A 17,093-nucleotide genomic window follows, 5' to 3' on the forward strand; every position below is an offset into this window, starting at 1 on the left:
TAAAATCACTCCCAAGAAAAGGAAGGCCTACAAAGCTTGGTCGTTCTACTGAGCGCTATAACTATCTACTGGCTTGTCGAAGGCCTAAGCTTAGCTATAGAGCTCTATGTATAAATAGCGATTCTGGGGTCTCTACCTCAACAATCAAGCGGGTTCTAAAACGATTTTATTTAAAAAATGGAAAAGTAAGAAGTGTATAGCTCTAACGCCTGAGATAGCTAAAAAGCGTCTTCAATTTGCGCGTACGTGGTTGAAAAATTCCACTTGGAATGAAATCATGTTTTCGGACGAATGTTTGGTGCAGAGAAAGTCTAATTCCTCTACCCAATATATCTTTCGATTCTCAAATAAGGCCTATAGACGTGATCTAGTGAACCTAATAAACCATGGAAAAAATATTTCTCAAATGGTATGGAATTCTATATGGCTAGGTGGTCGATCTGATCTAGTTATAATGGAGCGGGATGGATTATCTCATCGAGGCAGTCATTCAACAAAGTCCTATATTGCTTGCTTAGAAAAGGGTCTTCTACCGATCTATAAGCCAGGCACTATATTTTAGCAAGACTATGTAAAGATTCATTTTTCGGCTGAAGTGCAGGACTGGTTTGAATCTCATGGAATCTGGGTTCTAGATTGGCCATCTCATTCGCCTGATTTAAACCCTATAGAGCATATCTGGGCTCTGCTTAAGCGCAAGCTTTTAGAGCTCTATCCTATGCTCTTTATAGGAGGAAGATCAAAAATTGACGGGAGGCGCTTCAGAAACCATATTAAGGAAGCTTGGTGGGCTATACCCCAGGAGGTGATAGATCGCTTAATCTGTTCTATGCCTCGCAGGCTTCAGGCAGTACATCGAGCACGTGGCTGGTATACAAAGTATTAAATGAGGGATATATAGACTCATTTGTAGATCAAAACCATTTGAATTGCTTGAGAAAATCGATTTTGAAATTGTTGCGATTTTTTGATTTTTTTGAGTGTAATCAGACTTTTGATCCACTATTGTATATAACATACTGCTCAGTAGCTTAGTAGAGACTCTATAACTCCTACTTATATCGAAAGCCGTTTGCCATAAGCTCTCTCGATATTATTTCTGAGGGGGTCAAGATTTGTGGTAGATATAATGATGTGCTCATCAATGAGGTGATCAACACTGGGATGCGATGTCGATCATAGGGCTACTGACCCTGGACTATAAGAACTGACCTACTTCACTTCTTTATCCCCTTGTCTGGTGGAAGTGGACAAAATGGCGGCTTGGCAAATATAAGGTATATTATTGGATAATATGTAGACTGCCCATTTTTCTGCCTCAACTCTAGCGAACGCGCTCAACGCGGGGAATCGCGAGGATTCAAGCATTTCATATTACACTCATCTTTCTCTGTTGACCTTGACTAAAGGGATTTATTTGCCTCTGATGAAGTGCACGGACGCAAGGACCTTGAATTTATCAACTGTAACTATGCTCGATGACCTTAATAACCTCGATGGACTTGATGACCTGCCTCACCCGGATATATTATTCTCTCTCCCACTGAAAGATGATACTTAGCACAGTAAAGCTCTAGGAGAGTCCCTGGGTACCGATGCAGCTGGGCTCTCCCCATCTAGAATAACGTCACTGAACGGACATTGCAAATTTCAGCAAAGCTCTACAATGACATCCACAATTTATAGAGATTGCATCTATTTTGAGCTGAGTTTACCTTCACAAAGTATTCCTTTCTCGCCTATTTACATGACTTCATAAAGAGCTTTCTACAAATGTTGAAATCAACAGCTAAATTCAAAGGCATTATATACCTGGTCCCTCACGCATTACGCATACATGACACACCTAGTCAGGATATTATTAAGATAGTATACATGATAATTGATATTAACAAACAAAAAATAATACAAACCAAGCGATCAATGCAACGCACTCCTATCTTAGCATGAATTGTACATAATCATCATGATTGACTCAGTGTATGTTTCAAATCCTATGATAGATCAGTCGAAAGCCTAGTGCCATAAATCCGTTTGTAGAATGACCAACCTCAAGCATATCCTTCACTCCTACAGCTCGCCCATCATTGGTATCATTCAGAGAAGTTGATATTAGATTCAGTTTCCATTCCTGTCTGCGTCGGATGTACTGCGTTTTCCAAAATTGTCAATCAAAACCAATATGCCTTGAAAAGTGGGAATTACCTCTTCAATTGAAGTGGCGCCTGTCACGATATAGCGGATTGCCAGGACATTTCTTTTCTGTCCAATTCTATGGACACGGTCTAGTGCCTGTCTCTCTAACATGGGATTCCAGCCTGGCTCAAGAAGGTGGACTTGGCTAGCAGCTGTAAGATCGATGCTAAATAATATTTGTCCGTAAGCAATGATTTAATAATAAGTCCTTAAGAATGAAGACGTACCAAACTCCAGCACTGCCCAAAGTGGCAAGGAATATAGTGCATGACGGACTTTCGTTAAAGATACGGAGTGCCTGTTTGCGATGCGAAGAGCTTTTGCTACCGTCAATCCTCTGAAATTGGAATCCAGTACCATCGAGAGCTTTCTCCACCAAGTCGAGCATTTTTGTCCAAGTGGAAAAAATAACACTGGTCAGTATTGTTAGTAATATTACTTGAGGTGGATATCGTATGAGAGAATTTATCATTACCTCTTGATCGGCATCTCTTCTGGATGTTGAGATGATTGACACCTGGCCTTCTGAAGATTTTCCAACAAAGCTTTGACTTTAGAGGATGGACGGTATTGTGTTTCAACCTCCATTTCATCCGTACCTTGACCTTCCTTCTTCTCACACCCTGACTCAGAGCATACGGGGCAGACGGGCTCACTAGGGCTATCGCCCTCTTGGACACCTCTAAGACAGGCTTTGCATACCTGATGCATACAGGCAATTGTATCATCCATGTTCTCTTCTGAGTCAGCCATGGGATCATTACAATGTTCGCAGGTTGGAGGTGGGGTGGTGGGATTCTCATCAAAAGACATAACGCTGTCCAGCCATTGCTGAGTCGTAGAAGGAAGTAACTCGCGACCATGGTTGCATATTTGTCGAAGCCTTAGAATATTTTGAAAAGAGCTCCGTGCCATCCCGCGAGTTTCAATAGCAGAAACACATGATTTGGTGAACAGCTTGTACATCTTTCTTTCCTCCATGTTGAGCTCCACCGGCTGTATAATTCCCTCTCGTACAGGGAGGTTTAGATCAAGGGCCTCCTTTGTTCTTCGAAGTGAGATGACTTGGACGAGAGATCTGAGCTTTTCCCAGCCACGTTCATTCCCACGCTCTATCGGATAAGTGAACGTGTCCCTGAAAGACATTCCGTCATCAAACGGCGATACACGGAGGAATTTAACAAGAGCTCCAAGTTCCTGCACCCAGTTCTGTATCGGAGTCGCTGTTATACACCAGCGGTGCTTTGCAGAGAGATTGTACACAGCCTGGAAGACCCGAGAGGATGGGTTTCGAATAACGTGGGCTTGGTAAATAAGGATCAGCCTAGTTTAGGTTTTTCTGTAAGTCAGTATTCATACCTTCATCTAAAACAATCCTATGCCAGCCAATCTTGCGCAAGATACCGTCGCGTTTAGATTTCTCGTTAAAGTCCACCTTGAGGGTATCATATGTTGTCAGAATGATGGAATGTTGGGCTAAAGAGCTGGCATCTCTTGTTCGAGTTGGTCCATGATAAACAGTGTAACTCAGTGATCCCTCTTTGAAGTGCCTAGAGCCACGTGTGAGCTAGGGGTAAAATCAGTGTATGGGGGTTGGTGAATACCCTTCTATTTGGTTCTCCCAGCTAGAGAGGGCTATCATACGTCAGTAAATGTTATGTGTCCAACAAAAGCTGGAAAACCACGACATACTTGATAGTGGTGAAACAATCAAGGTAGATTGTTTTGCTTGTTCTTGACCCTCTTGAGTTTCATTCAATGAACCAGCTATTAAAGCCAGCATAGAAAGTGTTTTCCCAAGACCCATATCCTGTTTACAGGTCAGAGGATACGCAATATCGATTGAAAATACCACTCACATCAGCAAGAAGACCTCCCATGCACAATTCTGGTTCCTTTAGTTGAACATTCCCAGTGACAGAATTGCGGTATCTGAGATAGAGGGGTAAGTCTATATTTGAAAGTCAAGGCTCTCTAGGGGTGCATACATTTTCATCCCGCGTTCCCCTTCCTCAACACCTTCTGACCAAAGAGATGGGAATTCACATCCAACAATCCGACCGGACTCCTTCTCAACCATCATGGCTAAAGCTTTTTTCTGGTGTCTGATTAAACTATTAGCATCTATTGATGCAAAGATCGAGTGAAAAACATACTTCAAAAGATCGGTCTTGATCCTATGGCTCACCTGTACCTTCGAGAATACGGTTGGGCCTGATGCGGAATCCATTACCTGAGAGGCTTGCGATTTTGCTTTCTCATTTAACTGGGACGATTGAGTCAATTCAAGACCATTCTTTTGCCATGACGCCCGGAATTCAGATCCCGGGGTTATCAGATATTGTGGGTTGTAGTATGTTGTCGACTCATCGAAATCATACGGTTGTTGAATGAAATAACCATTGTCGCTCAGGAAATCACCAATCATGTCGGCTTCATCGCCGATGCCATATATCATGACTGAAATACTGCCTCGGGGGTGGAATTTGGCAGAAAGCTTCGTTTTGTATGAGTGAGACAAGGTGACGATCAGCTGGGCTGCTTCTCTATTCAGATAACCGGCGTATTCTTTTGATTCAGCACCGCGAATGATCACGATATTTCCGCATATATCGAAGTATAAATCTCGGGTACTTTTTTCCTTTTCAAGGCTCTGTCTAATGACATATTCGCGGATGTGGATCTGCTGCTTGTATGAGTAAAATATCATGCCACTATTATGAATGGGACTTGCGTATCCAAAACAGGTATCATGGATTGTCTCACTGCGTTTGTCATCGGCTGTTGGTTTTGACTCGGATATTCCTCTATCGGGCGTTGATAAAGGTGTCTCGGGAGAATTGTGCGTGGAAGTAAAGTCGCCATCTTTGTTAGAAGGCTGCTCAGGGTCGCTGCAGGATGTCGCTCCATCGAAACCTTCAGCATCTGGCAAAGTGAGGTCGACCATCTCAGACGTAGCCCCAGCAAGACGTCCAGCAATTGGGTCGAATCCGGCAGCATTGTTTGCAAGAGACTGGCCAAACAGAGAGAAACTGCTATCGAAGTTCTCCTCAAAAGGCCATCCACCCACCATCGGGCACTCAGGGAAACTCCCATCATCAATGCCCATGTCGTAGCTTAGTGAATCTAGCATTCCATGATTGGCAGCAATCGACTCGTCATATTGATCGAGATCGCCAGAAGAATGTTCCGCGGGATCAGCACGTGGCCTCCCAATATCGGATCCAAGGGTACGAGCACGTTTTGAAGGGTTTCCAAAATCGTCATATTGTTGATGGTTGTCCGATAAACATTCGGTTAATTCGCCGAAATTTCTTTTTGGTGTATCAGCAAAGCCGGTATTGGAGTCTGCTATTGGCTGGTGCTGCTCCATGCCTTTTACTCGATCCATTTAATGCGCGATCTCTAACAGATTTGCATTACACATGCAGTGGTTGGCAGAAGAATCGTATGCTGGCTATAGTGGACGAAAATATAAATCACTTTCAAAGACAAGGGCGCAAGGGAATTTAATATTTTGGACGGGGCTTAGCTTCCTCCACGGCGCAGTAAGTGAGGCGTCTAAGACAGTCAGTCATGACCTCGTAGGTACCCAATTGGCTGGATGTTTTGTGGTGATTTTGATAAGTCCACGCACGCTCTTCTCGAAAAGTTTCCGAGTTATCGGGGAAAGCAGAATGAAACGGGCAAAAGAAAACAGAAACGGAAAAATTAATAAGACGAAAGATATTTTAGAGAAAGGAAAGATATAGCAAGATGGAGGAAGAAAATTTTAAAAGAAAACCGTAAACGTAAACATGAACCTGAAATCGTACAACACTTGCCCGGTGGGCCTAGAATCTTCAAACTCCGGCGTCATGGTCTACAGCGATCACTGCAGGTACAAATTGCAAAGCCCCTGAAGTTGCAAATGACAAAATGAGGCGCAGTTCCAAGTGGCGTAGTAATAGATTGTAGGGAATTAACCCGGGTGAAAATAATGCAATGATTCCCCTGTCAGTATGGAAGAGAACATTAGATAGGGCAGAAAGCCCTAACAAGGGGAATTTTCGGACTTGCGGTGTGTAAACATGCCTGTTTATGATATCGGGGGTCAAAGCCATACGTTGTAAGTAACCTCACTTAGATCTATTTCCTAATGATAATAAAAATACCAATAATACTCCATATTCAAATATGATTTTTGGCTAAAAATCAAAAAGAAAAAAGAGTATATATGGGGGAGAAAGAAGGCATTGAAAGTTGCTTAAATGCATAGTCGAGAACAGCACCAGCGGCCTTGACTGTACGCAACTACAAAGAATAACGATATCTGTGCTTTTCAGTGACCTCCACCCGAGGCACGGATACTTCTCTTTCCAAGTTACTTCCATCCAAGCCCGTCCTTTTTGCTTATTAAAAAAATAGGTGTTTAGGACAGCCATACTATGACGCATTTAATAATAAATAGAAGATGCAAAAAAGTCGAAAAAACATACAACAACAGGGATCCGCTGGTGGTCACCCACTCCCACCCAACTCCTGGCTTAAGACAAGAGAGTGAGGCGTAGGCAGCTATGGAGGCAAGACGCTAATCTTCTTGGCCTTTGAATTTGAATTACTTATTTCAAGGTTAACTGCTATACGGTGATGATCCCTAGGTCTCCCTCTCCTTTCAAAATCACATATAATTTCGAGGTGTCTCTTGTGGGTTCAATGTTTTGGAAGCTGCAAAACAACTGCGTGTGGCCCTCAGGATATACAGAGTCGTTGACAGAAAAGTCAACCAAAAACATTTCCAGCGTACTACTGCTTACTAGATCAGATTTGATGTTATTGATCAATGCCTTTCCATTTAGTTCTTCTCCCTTCTCCCTTCTCCTTTGCTCCATGTTTTTTTATTTATCTTTCTCACACAAACTGTTTGTTAGGATAGATAGTTAGCCTTGTCGCAGCCTTATACAATCCCAGTATCTCTCAGCACGCACCCCACCATCTGATCAGGCTATCTTTACTTTTGTTGTCGGCTGGACAGTCAGACTTCCTCCCCCCCTTTCCATCTCTTTCATCCATCAGATTTCTCCCACATGGTTAACTGCACACCCCCCCCCTCTTCTCGGTCAAGTTGCCTGCTGCCCTACCGGATAAACCCGACCGATGACTATTTCGTCCTCTTCAACAATGGCTGCTCATCAGCACGACGTTCGCAAATACACGATTGGTTGGCTGTGTGCCTTACCAGTTGAACTTGCAGCCTCACGACTCATCCTCGACCGGATACACACAGGACACTGGGCTGACCCCACTGACGGGATGCAATACACGCTCGGAACTATTGGAAACCATAACGTTGTCATCGGGTGTCTTCCAGCAGGAGAGACGGGAATAGGAGCCGCAGCTACGGTCGCAACGCGGATGCGAGGGCGGTTTCCTAATATGCAGTTTGGCCTGATGGTTGGTGTTGGAGGCGGAGTTCCAACCAAAACCGACGTGCGCCTGGGAGATGTTGTGGTCAGTCAGCCTGTGGGCAGTAGCACCTCCGTGGTACAGTATGACATGGGAAGTGCCACACCCCGTGGATTTGTGCGGACTGGCTTCCTCAACGCTCCTCCCCAGATACTTCGCCAAGCACTTGCGAATCTTCAGGCTCGGCACATGTGCGAAGAAAATAACATGCCCAGATATCTCGCTATCTTCGAACAGAAAAAATCATTCAGAAGACCACCTCCCGAGTCCGATATTCTCTTCAAGTCAACCTATGATCATGGCCAGGACGAGAGAAGCTGCGAGAACTGTGACAAGTCAAAAATAAAGCCCCGAGAACCACGAGACGATAACGAGGCTGTTGTGCATTATGGAACGATAGCATCCGGCAATCGGGTTATGAAGAATGCACGAACGAGGGATCTTTTGAGCAACGAGCCTGGTAGGGTTCTGTGTTTTGAAATGGAAGCAGCAGGGCTGATGAATAATTTTGATTGTCTGGTCATACGAGGAATTGCCGACTATGCAGATTCCCACAAGAACGATAGGTGGCAGCCATATGCAGCAGCAGTGGCAGCGGCGTTTGCTAAAGATTTGTTGGTCGATATCCCGCCAATTAATTTGCCCAAAATTTCATCTCTATCGGTACGTCGAATGGTCTAATTATTAAAGCGTATGCTTCTGATAACTGACAGCTAGGTTGACGAGGCAGATTTGGATTGAGGAATGTTACAAGTCCGCAAAAGCAAATCTTTTAGTAATATCGAGGGATAACGAAATAGACGATTCCACTGATTGTCAATCTGTTCTTGATATATATGCTGTATCAAAGGAGATACAAATGCTGCAGGCCACCCATGAAGGATTATGCACACTTGGAAGAATCGATCCCTACATCAAGAATGTTCATGAATTTGTGGAAGTAATTGAGACTTTAACCAGTATAAGCCAAGACAGAGTGTTGATTATCTGGGTAAGAAAATTCTCAAAGATTTTTCAACAATTGGTCAACGTAGCCTGGTCACTGATATCCGTCAATCCTTTTTAGAATACTTTCAAACTTCTTCTTAAGGTAAAACAATGACTTTGGTCCCATAAAACCTAGCTGACCTTTATTTTGTAGGTCTTTAGCTTAATGGAATATGCCTTCAAGAACATAGTATATGCTCTCACAGATATTGGGCGCGAGCTTCCTCAGTTCAAGGAACATATTGAACTGTTTGAAAGAAGCGAAGACGCAAAAGATGTTTTGGGTCTATTTTATCGGGAAATCCTGGATCTTCATCTTGTTATTCTAAGGACATTTAAGAAGAAAAGTACATTTGATCAAGTTACCATCTTTTCATTCCTGCTCTAACCTACGCATGCTCTCAGATACAAAATTGATATTTGAGTCATATTGGCCGAGAACAAAAGAAATGATCAAGTTTTTCAAAGAAAACATGGGCCGGTACAAGAACTTGTTGAATGAGCATGTCACCACAGACCAGATCACTCAAGAATATGATGCTCGCCAATTGGCATACGAGGCAAGGCATGATGAAGACAAGACGAACGGCGACAAGGATTATGAAACAGCGAGAAACTACATCGCACCGCGCTTCTACGAGGAAGAGCTTGAGAAGTTCCATAGAGGGATTAACCCGGAGTCTGGAAATTGGCTGCATGAGAATGATGATTTTAAAAGGTGGCTTGATACAGATGACTCGACAATGCGGACTTTGTGGCTTCAGGGAATCCCTGGCGCAGGTAATCACCATAAATACATTTTATTTAATGCATGCAATTTTTCGAGTGCTGATGGTGTTCCCAGGGAAAACAGTGTTGGCTGCAAATAGTATCATTCGAATGCGGCAAGCGGAGGCGCAACTATTGTTTGCATTTTTAACCTTCGATGATAAAGAGCAAGATCATGCAGTGAAGGTACTGCAATCCCTTATGTGTCAAATGACTAACAGAAACGCTCACATGTGGCCAATCCTCCATGAGAGGTACATCATGGATGCCGGCAAATTGAAAAGCAGCCGGTCATATCTTGAAGATCTCTTCATAGAGCTTTTGAGAGATGCAGGACACACCTTCATCATTATTGACGGAGTAGATGAAGTTGATCAGCTGCAGAGGGAGTGTTTGTTGAAATCACTCCTAAACGTCAAAGAATCATGCAAAAATATCAAGTTGCTCATCAGCTCTCGTGTGGAGACAGATATAGCTAGGGACCTGAAGAAAAGAGCATTCTCAATTCGCGTTGATCACAGGAATGCGGGAGATATTGAGACATATGTCAACCATGAAGTAGATGAATGGCTACCCCGTCTTACAGGTTTCGGGGCCAATGAAAGTACATCCTCTCAAATAAAACTCGCATTAGGAGGTCTCAAGAAAAAGGCAAATGGTAATGGACCTGGCTGCATAGTCATAACTGCGCTGACTTCTTTACAACTAGGAATGTTCCTCTACGCCAAGCTCGTAATGCATATTGTGAAAACTCAAGACAATCTCGAAGATATTCGAAAGGAGACGGAGAATCTTCCGAGTGGCCTTGAGCAAGCGTATGTCTCCGAAATTCTGATCGGTCTGCCAGGCAATGATGAAGCTCACGGTGTTCCAGATACGGCCGAATCTTGCAGGGAATCGAGAAGAGAGAAATCTATGACAGACTTGCAGCTATCATCATTCTACAATGGATTGGTTGTGCAACACATCCGCTCAGAGTACAGGAGCTCCTCCAGATTTTGGCTATACAGCACCACTCGGATAACTTCTCGAAAGGTCGTTGGGTTTTTCGTAATATTCAAGAAACGTGTGGCCCGTTTATTGAAATTGAGAAAGGAATAGTTCGCTTTGTGCATTTTACCGCAAGAGAGTAAGTCAGGTCCTCCTCTAAATAAGCTACAATTGTTAATTGCTACTATCCAGGTATGTGTTCGGGGGTCAGAGCAAATATTTCATCCGTACCCCTGACACACATTGCTTAATTGCGTCGACTTGTCTCAAATATCTGTGCTTTGAATCACTCAATGACATATTCAGTCAAGACATCAATGAAGAAGAAACAGGACAGAAGATTCTCCAGGGCGACTTTATCATTTTCCATTACGCGGCAACCCAATGGATACATCATGTAAGGGAATGCGCAAGAGAGATCAAGCCAGACTATCTTCAAATGTTGAGTAGAATCATTACCGACTTTTATTTGTCCCGGAGAAACCAACGTTCGACCTCTGTTATTCCTCAGCGATCAGCATACATTGATTTTGTATCGTTTGGCAAATGGTCTGATGTACAAAGATTCTTGGCTCTTGTGCAGGACTTTCAATATAGGCTTGAGATAGGGCATCTGTACACTGACGGTATTTAAAGCCCGTATGACCAAAGGCTGAACGTCCTAGCTGACCACCTCAAAACAGGCAAGGAGAACACTTGGATGGACAGGGACCCGACCAAAACCTCCGCTGCGCTCGTCCAATTAAGACGTCAAATTGAGGCTCTACTTTGCCAAGGCCACGATCACCTCCCAAACTGCTCCTGCAAAAAGATCCAAGAACTATATGGGACGAACCTTTACCGTTGTGATAGACAGTTCTGCCAATTCTACAGCACTGGTTTTGCGACGCGCAGAGAAAGAGACGTACATCTCAAGGTTCATAGTAGACCGTATCTATGTCCACATACAGATTGTCTCTTCACTGAACTTGGTTTTAAATCATCACCAGAACTTGCAAGACATTGCAAAGAAGCACATCCACCTCAACGCCGCATTGAAAGCCGGGTGGTCAGCGCTGAATTGATCCAACAAGTTTCAGAGAATGACATGAAGGCACTTATTGAAGACGCAGTCCGTCATGATGAAACTGATGCTGTATCGTATCTTTTGCAAAATTTCAATTATACGTCCCATGAGTACTGGAGTTTGCATCAACTTGCGGCGACTCATGCATCTGGAAACATGGTCAGGTGCATACTATACCAGGCGCAGAAGATTGATAAGGAATTGGACATTGAAACAGGGGTATTGGCTGCCATACGTGGTGAAAATATGTTAACACTGCAATATCTGGTCATCAAGGCCGACCAGATAATGTCGCAGAAGTTCGATACGTCCAGAAGGAAAAGGATCTTGACATACCGAGTTCGTTGCGCATTCGAAATGGGTAATGCCGATATCATGGACATTTTAATCAATGATGGTAGGCTGGAACTCCCATCAACCTGTCCAAACAATCTTTTCAGAGAGCTCATAATATCCAAGAGAGATGATACTGAGAAAGTGCGCCGGCTGCGCTCGATGAAAAAGTACGTCATATGGCCAGAGGCATTCACAAATGCCGTTTATTGGGCTGCACTTACAGGCTCTATAATAATGTTACAAGGTTGCCTTGACTGCGGGGGAAGTGCAAATGCTGTAGTCTATCGTAGTAGTGGTGACCGATCATTCCAGACAGCCTTGCATCAGTGTGTCAGAAAGGGCACCAATCGCCACGCAGAAGTTGTCAAACTCCTACTGCAAAATGGCGCTGATCCCAACGCCAAAGCAGGCCTCACGAGGCTCAAGGGGATTGCGAAGATTGAGAAATATTTTGGAGTGAGCTGGGAAGATCTAGTTATCCAGACCCAGGGTCACACGGATCATAAGCTAACGGATAATTCTTTCTCTCCTGATTCCTCAACTCCGGCCTGATGACTACACCACAAGCCAAGGATTGCCATTTCTACTGTGCTTGGCCATTTTCAAGAGTATCGAAGCGGAGGTAGACTGAATCAGAATATTAGCTTTAGTAAGGATATTTAATTGCTTTTTTAAGTATTTGCAGAAAAGTCCCTATATCATCCAATATTAGACCAAAGATAATGGGCCACACTAACTTGAAGATTGCCACGGCCTATCCTAAATGGGAACGTTTAGATAGGATAACCGCTGCGCTAGGAGCAAAAGACTAGACTAGTATTCAAGGATAGCGTCCTTGAACCGTTCTCGCTTTATATAGGAAAGCTGTACAGCGCTGTCACAGATGTCTTGTAGAACAACTTGCATTCATGTGTCTCCTACCATAGGGTATGTTCATTGACTCAATAGTATCAGTTGCACAAGCAATCAAAAGTCCCATGCCTCGTCACATCACTCCCTAGGTATCTCTAAAGGCCGATTATTATCGATCCTGCCGTCGAATATGCAGAGACGTTCGAGCATATTGTGTATCCACCCTTTGTTACCAATTCCTCAATCTAGTATGTTTAGTCAGTTTCCTGAAAGCCAAACCGAATGGCTCGATGTAAGGCCCGTTCCAGATACAGGAAATGTTGGTCTTAATTATTCTTTCTCCTTTTGAATCACTCATGAGTGTGACGAGTCATCCTTAACCTAAGAATATATAGCGAGAGCGATTGTAGATCTGCTGACCTAGAATACTAGTCTTTTGCCGATAACGCAGCGGCTATTCGTTTAGAACGCCCCCAGGGGAAGAGCCGTGACAATGAGTACGATTACCCTTCGCAAGTCGCCTACAGAGCGATCGTCTACGTAAGCTGCTGTGCCATGCAGTGGCCCTTACTATGCATAATTCCCTATTAACTACTGTTTCACGAGCATGATGACTGCATGAGAATACTTGCGATATTACCTATAGCAAAAATGCGAGGTTTATAACCATAAACCTCAATTGTCTCAAAGGCTTAAAATAGACAAATTCATTTAGCTCGCAATCCTTTTGATCTGCACAGCGGAGGCCCTTTGGGAGCTTTCATGTTGCCTCGTCTCTTGTTCTCTCCATGTTCTGCACGTAGCGCCTCTTCTGCATGACGGTATCTCTGAGATGAGCGCTTCACATGTTGAGGTTGAGACTCCGACTCTGGCGCGGGTGCGAGATCTGGCACCTTTGCAGTACTCCTCGTCGATCGCTTAATTTAGTCATTTCCATACACATTTTTGGACTTTTGTGTGAGAATCTGGGCTACGTGGGCCGAGGAATACTTTTCTAATCAATATGTTAGTTAAGCTTCGCGGAGAAGAGGATGGGAAACGGAGGAGACAATAGACCTTTGACGGCCGCGCTCAAAGTGCGGCGCATGGAATAGACAGTGGCATTTACAAGGTAACAGGTAACTGTAAATAACTTCTGAAGAACTTCTTGATAGCATTCCTTTATCAGCGGGTCCTCCTAATCTCTTTGGCTGTTATATGTCTAACAATGCAGCAATCTTTAGCGTCTTCGGTCCACGGGAGAACTAGTTTATCCTGTTCTTCAGGGATTCTTTGCTCGAAGATATCTTCAGCGAAAGAAAATCTATGAAGAGTATTATTATCAAGAGCTAGGATAAGTAGATAATGGCCTTCAAAATAAATAGACTCATCACAGTTCTATATGACTGTTCCAAATCTAAAAATCCTACATATCAGTATCCTTACCACTTGAGGGCTCTAATCTAAATGCCGCTGGGGAGACAGTGCTGTGAGTTAGATATGATATACACTGTATTATGGAGATCTTTATTATTCTTAATCCACTGCTGGTCAAGTTGCCATCCAAGCCTCCAAGGGGCATTGACGGCACAGAAAAGGACAAGTTCAATATACTGAAAGATATGAGAATTCTATAGAGAATAGAGACAAGAGGTGTTTTACCTTGTAATGAAGATCTTGCTCAGACTTTTCAGTTAATATAGATGTCAAAGAAGCAACCCTTGCATCTGTATATAAGAACTGGAGGATAATAAAATGAAACTGTACCTGGTACCTCCCGGCTATAAAGAATATATTATCAGTCTCCCAGAGAGCTATCATAACTTACTTAAAATTACTAAGTTTATAATCATATTTTTGTTTTTTAATTACTTTAACAGTATAGTCTTTAACCAAATCCTTCTTGATCTACTTTAGAAAGTCAGGAAAGAATTATATCAAAAGAGAAAAATAAACTCACCTTATATAAATTAATAGTGTCATGTGGAGGGATATGATTACCAGTCTTAAGAAAAGACTAGAACAAATTCTTGTATATAGTTAAGAGTCATGTCCATTATTGGCTGACTATCAGGGTCAAGTCAGTCCTTTGTAGAGTCAATAAACTATTGAATATATTGTTTAAGTATTTTAAATATTGGGACTGGATATCTCTCTCTGACCTTAAAGCCCTCAGACATGTTCTTCACCTTGATAAGGTACCTACCAATATTTGTCAATAGAGTATAGCTTATATAGAATAGATATAAAGGTGTACTCCTTATACTTATGCAATTATTTCCAGTACCTTTCCCCAGTCCTCTTTGATACCCTACTAGTGGTCCGTTCAGCATCTTTCTGCTGATAAGTATCCAGGTCATAATCTCTTTCTTAACGCAGTTCATGACATTCTATCTGTGACGGCTCAGGCCAATGTAGATAAATTGATCTTATTGGGTAGCTCTAATACGAGAGAATTGCTTGAAGAAGAGAATATCCCACGAGCGAAGCTCTGAGATATTGTCTATCTCAAATACAAACAGAACAAACAAGAATCATGCACTACTTGCTGATATTCACTATGAACTCAGCAGCCTGTATAGTGACTGCGCCGTCACACTATCCTCTTCTTTTCTTGCTGGAAAGCCTTCCATGAGTTGGAGCGTTTCCGCATTTTGAATGAAGGCAGTGTAGCAGGAGTATGGAGATAGCAAGATCAGGAATATCACAAAAAGAGATTATTGTTGATAGAATAATAAAGAAAGAATGTTTCTGAAGTGAAAGCTCACAAGAGAAGCGTATACTCAATTTATACTATATATTTAGGGCTAAGAATATAAGACTATGTAGTCTCTGGCTGGAGTTGGTTTTGCCTGCTTCTTCCGAGTCCCACGCAACTTCGCACTTTGTAAAAGAAGACAATATATGCATTGTTCAAGCTAAGTTGTTCAACCCTGATCATTGTGAGGGCTTATGGAAGTGTATGGGTGGAGACTTATAGACCTCGGAATTTAGTGTGTATACAATTTATAGACAATGATCCTATCATGTGACGGACGAAAAGCAGCAATATGATCTACTCCCGGATTTTTGTCAGAGGGCAAGCTGACAGACTGCCTGAGTACTCCGGGAGCAGCCGGAGCGGTCGGTGCGTGCTCAGTGAAAAATCAGTGAGTGCCCCAGAGCGCTCACGGATGGCTCCCGGATGGCTCACGTGCTGCCCTCACAAAAGCGGCGGCACCCGTATCGGGCAATCGGACTGGACTCGCAGAAGAACAGTTCACTTCTATACTAGTAAAACCCTTTCAAAACGCATATATATATCGGAATTTCTTATGGTACTTGCCGTATTAGTGCTAGTGCTCAGTGGGGCAGGCTGGGTAATCCTCAAATACTTGAGGTGGTCATCTTTGCAATGATTGTTGCATCACCGATTCTGCCGCTTGTGTCCGCTTTCAATAAAGTGCACTAGACAGGGTCTGTAACAGGGGACCGATTTGTCTATGCACATGGGTCAGGGTATATTGTACGATCATCAGGCCTAATCGCTATTCGGTCTGTGTCAATATCATATAATCTAATATCAACATAATTAGATTTTATAGGTTTTATTAAATTATTAAATTATCTATATCAATAGAAATCATGAGATCTTTTTGGAATCAGTCTAATTATAATAGTATTTCATAATCTATACAATTCTACAGGCTACCGATTCCTGCGATAATATGTAATTTCATGGATGTGTTCAATATCTATTCCTAGGCTGCTGCTGTAAAGCAACATTGCAGTAGAAGCACCCGGAGTCAATTTTTATACAAGTATTGAGGTCGAAGCACATCACAATGAGACTTCGGACATAAAATTACTAGTAGAGTGTGGGAGTTAAAAGAGCGTTGGAAGTAGCGGTAATAGTATATCTGCTATGTGTGCTGGATCTAACTCTACCTTATGAACTGGCTAAAATCGGGGTGTTCCAGTGTTAGAAGCAGTACTCTACTCATATGCTAGATGGATATGGCCACAAAGTGGCCCGTTTGAAATTCTCCGCTGTTTTGTTATATTGACCCAAGTGGGCGAAGACTAGTTATACGCCGCACACCTTCGGGAAGTCAAAAGAGGAAAGCAAGAAGATACATATCTGACCAAATGAGATTAAGGCCTGCCAATAAGAGACAATAGATGTGAGCGTTGTGTAGACCATGACATTAAACTACCTCATAAGGTATACCCCGTTCTGAACAGGAAGATCAGGCGCCATGGTCAGTTGATGCGACTAATTTTGACTCGAGAACCTACCGTATAGTAATTGCACAAGAGCAAGCATTCCGGAGAATTCAAACAACTGTAGATGGATAGCCTTCATGAATTACTAGCAGAGATCTCATTCTTCCACCTCAGGCGGCACTATATCGTTCAAACAATTCGCAACGGCATGACACACCTCGTTCAGCGATGCACCTCGCCGAATATCATTGATGATATAATCCACATC

General features: G+C 42.9%; 5 protein-coding genes across 5 annotated transcripts; 4 read left to right on the forward strand and 1 right to left on the reverse strand.

The window, feature by feature from the left end:
- Window positions 1-1,916: 1,916 nt before the first annotated feature.
- BDW43DRAFT_266446 (DEAD/DEAH box helicase) lies at window positions 1,917-5,945 on the reverse strand. Its single transcript, XM_032040871.1, has 11 exons — window positions 4,353-5,945; window positions 4,185-4,301; window positions 4,056-4,128; window positions 3,889-4,006; window positions 3,801-3,831; window positions 3,556-3,746; window positions 2,672-3,500; window positions 2,424-2,609; window positions 2,206-2,362; window positions 2,051-2,149; window positions 1,917-1,994 (listed from the first exon to the last, which is right to left on the reverse strand). Exons 1-11 carry the CDS (start codon window positions 5,585-5,587, stop codon window positions 1,965-1,967), a joined length of 3,066 nt encoding a protein of 1,021 aa, XP_031903750.1. The 5' UTR covers window positions 5,588-5,945; the 3' UTR covers window positions 1,917-1,964.
- An 885-nt stretch (window positions 5,946-6,830) lies between these two features.
- On the forward strand, window positions 6,831-7,286 carry BDW43DRAFT_266452 (uncharacterized protein). The gene has a single exon (XM_032040872.1). It carries the CDS (start codon window positions 6,892-6,894, stop codon window positions 7,117-7,119), a length of 228 nt encoding a protein of 75 aa, XP_031903751.1. The 5' UTR covers window positions 6,831-6,891; the 3' UTR covers window positions 7,120-7,286.
- Window positions 7,227-8,745, forward strand: BDW43DRAFT_227870 (5'-methylthioadenosine/S-adenosylhomocysteine nucleosidase family protein). Its single transcript, XM_032039486.1, has 2 exons — window positions 7,227-8,304; window positions 8,355-8,745. Exons 1-2 carry the CDS (start codon window positions 7,333-7,335, stop codon window positions 8,361-8,363), a joined length of 981 nt encoding a protein of 326 aa, XP_031903752.1. The 5' UTR covers window positions 7,227-7,332; the 3' UTR covers window positions 8,364-8,745.
- Window positions 8,282-11,013, forward strand: BDW43DRAFT_266483 (uncharacterized protein). Its single transcript, XM_032040873.1, has 6 exons — window positions 8,282-8,304; window positions 8,355-8,632; window positions 8,708-8,731; window positions 8,783-8,975; window positions 9,034-9,408; window positions 9,473-11,013. The coding sequence occupies exons 2-6, from the start codon at window positions 8,501-8,503 to the stop codon at window positions 10,495-10,497; spliced, it is 1,749 nt and encodes a 582-aa protein (XP_031903753.1). The 5' UTR covers window positions 8,282-8,304; window positions 8,355-8,500; the 3' UTR covers window positions 10,498-11,013.
- On the forward strand, window positions 10,666-12,671 carry BDW43DRAFT_227897 (uncharacterized protein). Its single transcript, XM_032039487.1, has one exon. It carries the CDS (start codon window positions 11,087-11,089, stop codon window positions 12,338-12,340), a length of 1,254 nt encoding a protein of 417 aa, XP_031903754.1. The 5' UTR covers window positions 10,666-11,086; the 3' UTR covers window positions 12,341-12,671.
- Window positions 12,672-17,093: the final 4,422 nt, after the last annotated feature.

The sequence above is a fragment of the Aspergillus alliaceus genome, assembly GCF_009176365.1.
Source record: "Aspergillus alliaceus strain CBS 536.65 unplaced genomic scaffold BDW43scaffold_7, whole genome shotgun sequence".
Classification (NCBI taxonomy): domain Eukaryota; kingdom Fungi; phylum Ascomycota; class Eurotiomycetes; order Eurotiales; family Aspergillaceae; genus Aspergillus; species Aspergillus alliaceus.

What these genes read in the sequence shown, in the direction of transcription:
- BDW43DRAFT_266452 (XM_032040872.1), top strand. Translation starts at nt 6,892, where the DNA reads ATGTTTTGGAAGCTGCAAAACAACTGCGTGTGGCCCTCAGGATATACA.
- BDW43DRAFT_266446 (XM_032040871.1), bottom strand. Translation starts at nt 5,587, where the DNA reads ATGGATCGAGTAAAAGGCATGGAGCAGCACCAGCCAATAGCAGACTCC. An exon ending in GATTGTTTCACCACTATCAA is followed by an intron (nt 3,832 to 3,888) that starts GTATGTCGTGGT and finishes GACGTATGATAG; the next exon opens with CCCTCTCTAGCTGGGAGAAC. An exon ending in GAGTGAAGGATATGCTTGAG is followed by an intron (nt 1,995 to 2,050) that starts GTTGGTCATTCT and finishes GATCTATCATAG; the next exon opens with GATTTGAAACATACACTGAG.
- BDW43DRAFT_227870 (XM_032039486.1), top strand. Translation starts at nt 7,333, where the DNA reads ATGACTATTTCGTCCTCTTCAACAATGGCTGCTCATCAGCACGACGTT.
- BDW43DRAFT_227897 (XM_032039487.1), top strand. Translation starts at nt 11,087, where the DNA reads ATGGACAGGGACCCGACCAAAACCTCCGCTGCGCTCGTCCAATTAAGA.
- BDW43DRAFT_266483 (XM_032040873.1), top strand. Translation starts at nt 8,501, where the DNA reads ATGCTGCAGGCCACCCATGAAGGATTATGCACACTTGGAAGAATCGAT. An exon ending in ACAGAGTGTTGATTATCTGG is followed by an intron (nt 8,633 to 8,707) that starts GTAAGAAAATTC and finishes AATCCTTTTTAG; the next exon opens with AATACTTTCAAACTTCTTCT. An exon ending in CTTTCAAACTTCTTCTTAAG is followed by an intron (nt 8,732 to 8,782) that starts GTAAAACAATGA and finishes TTTATTTTGTAG; the next exon opens with GTCTTTAGCTTAATGGAATA.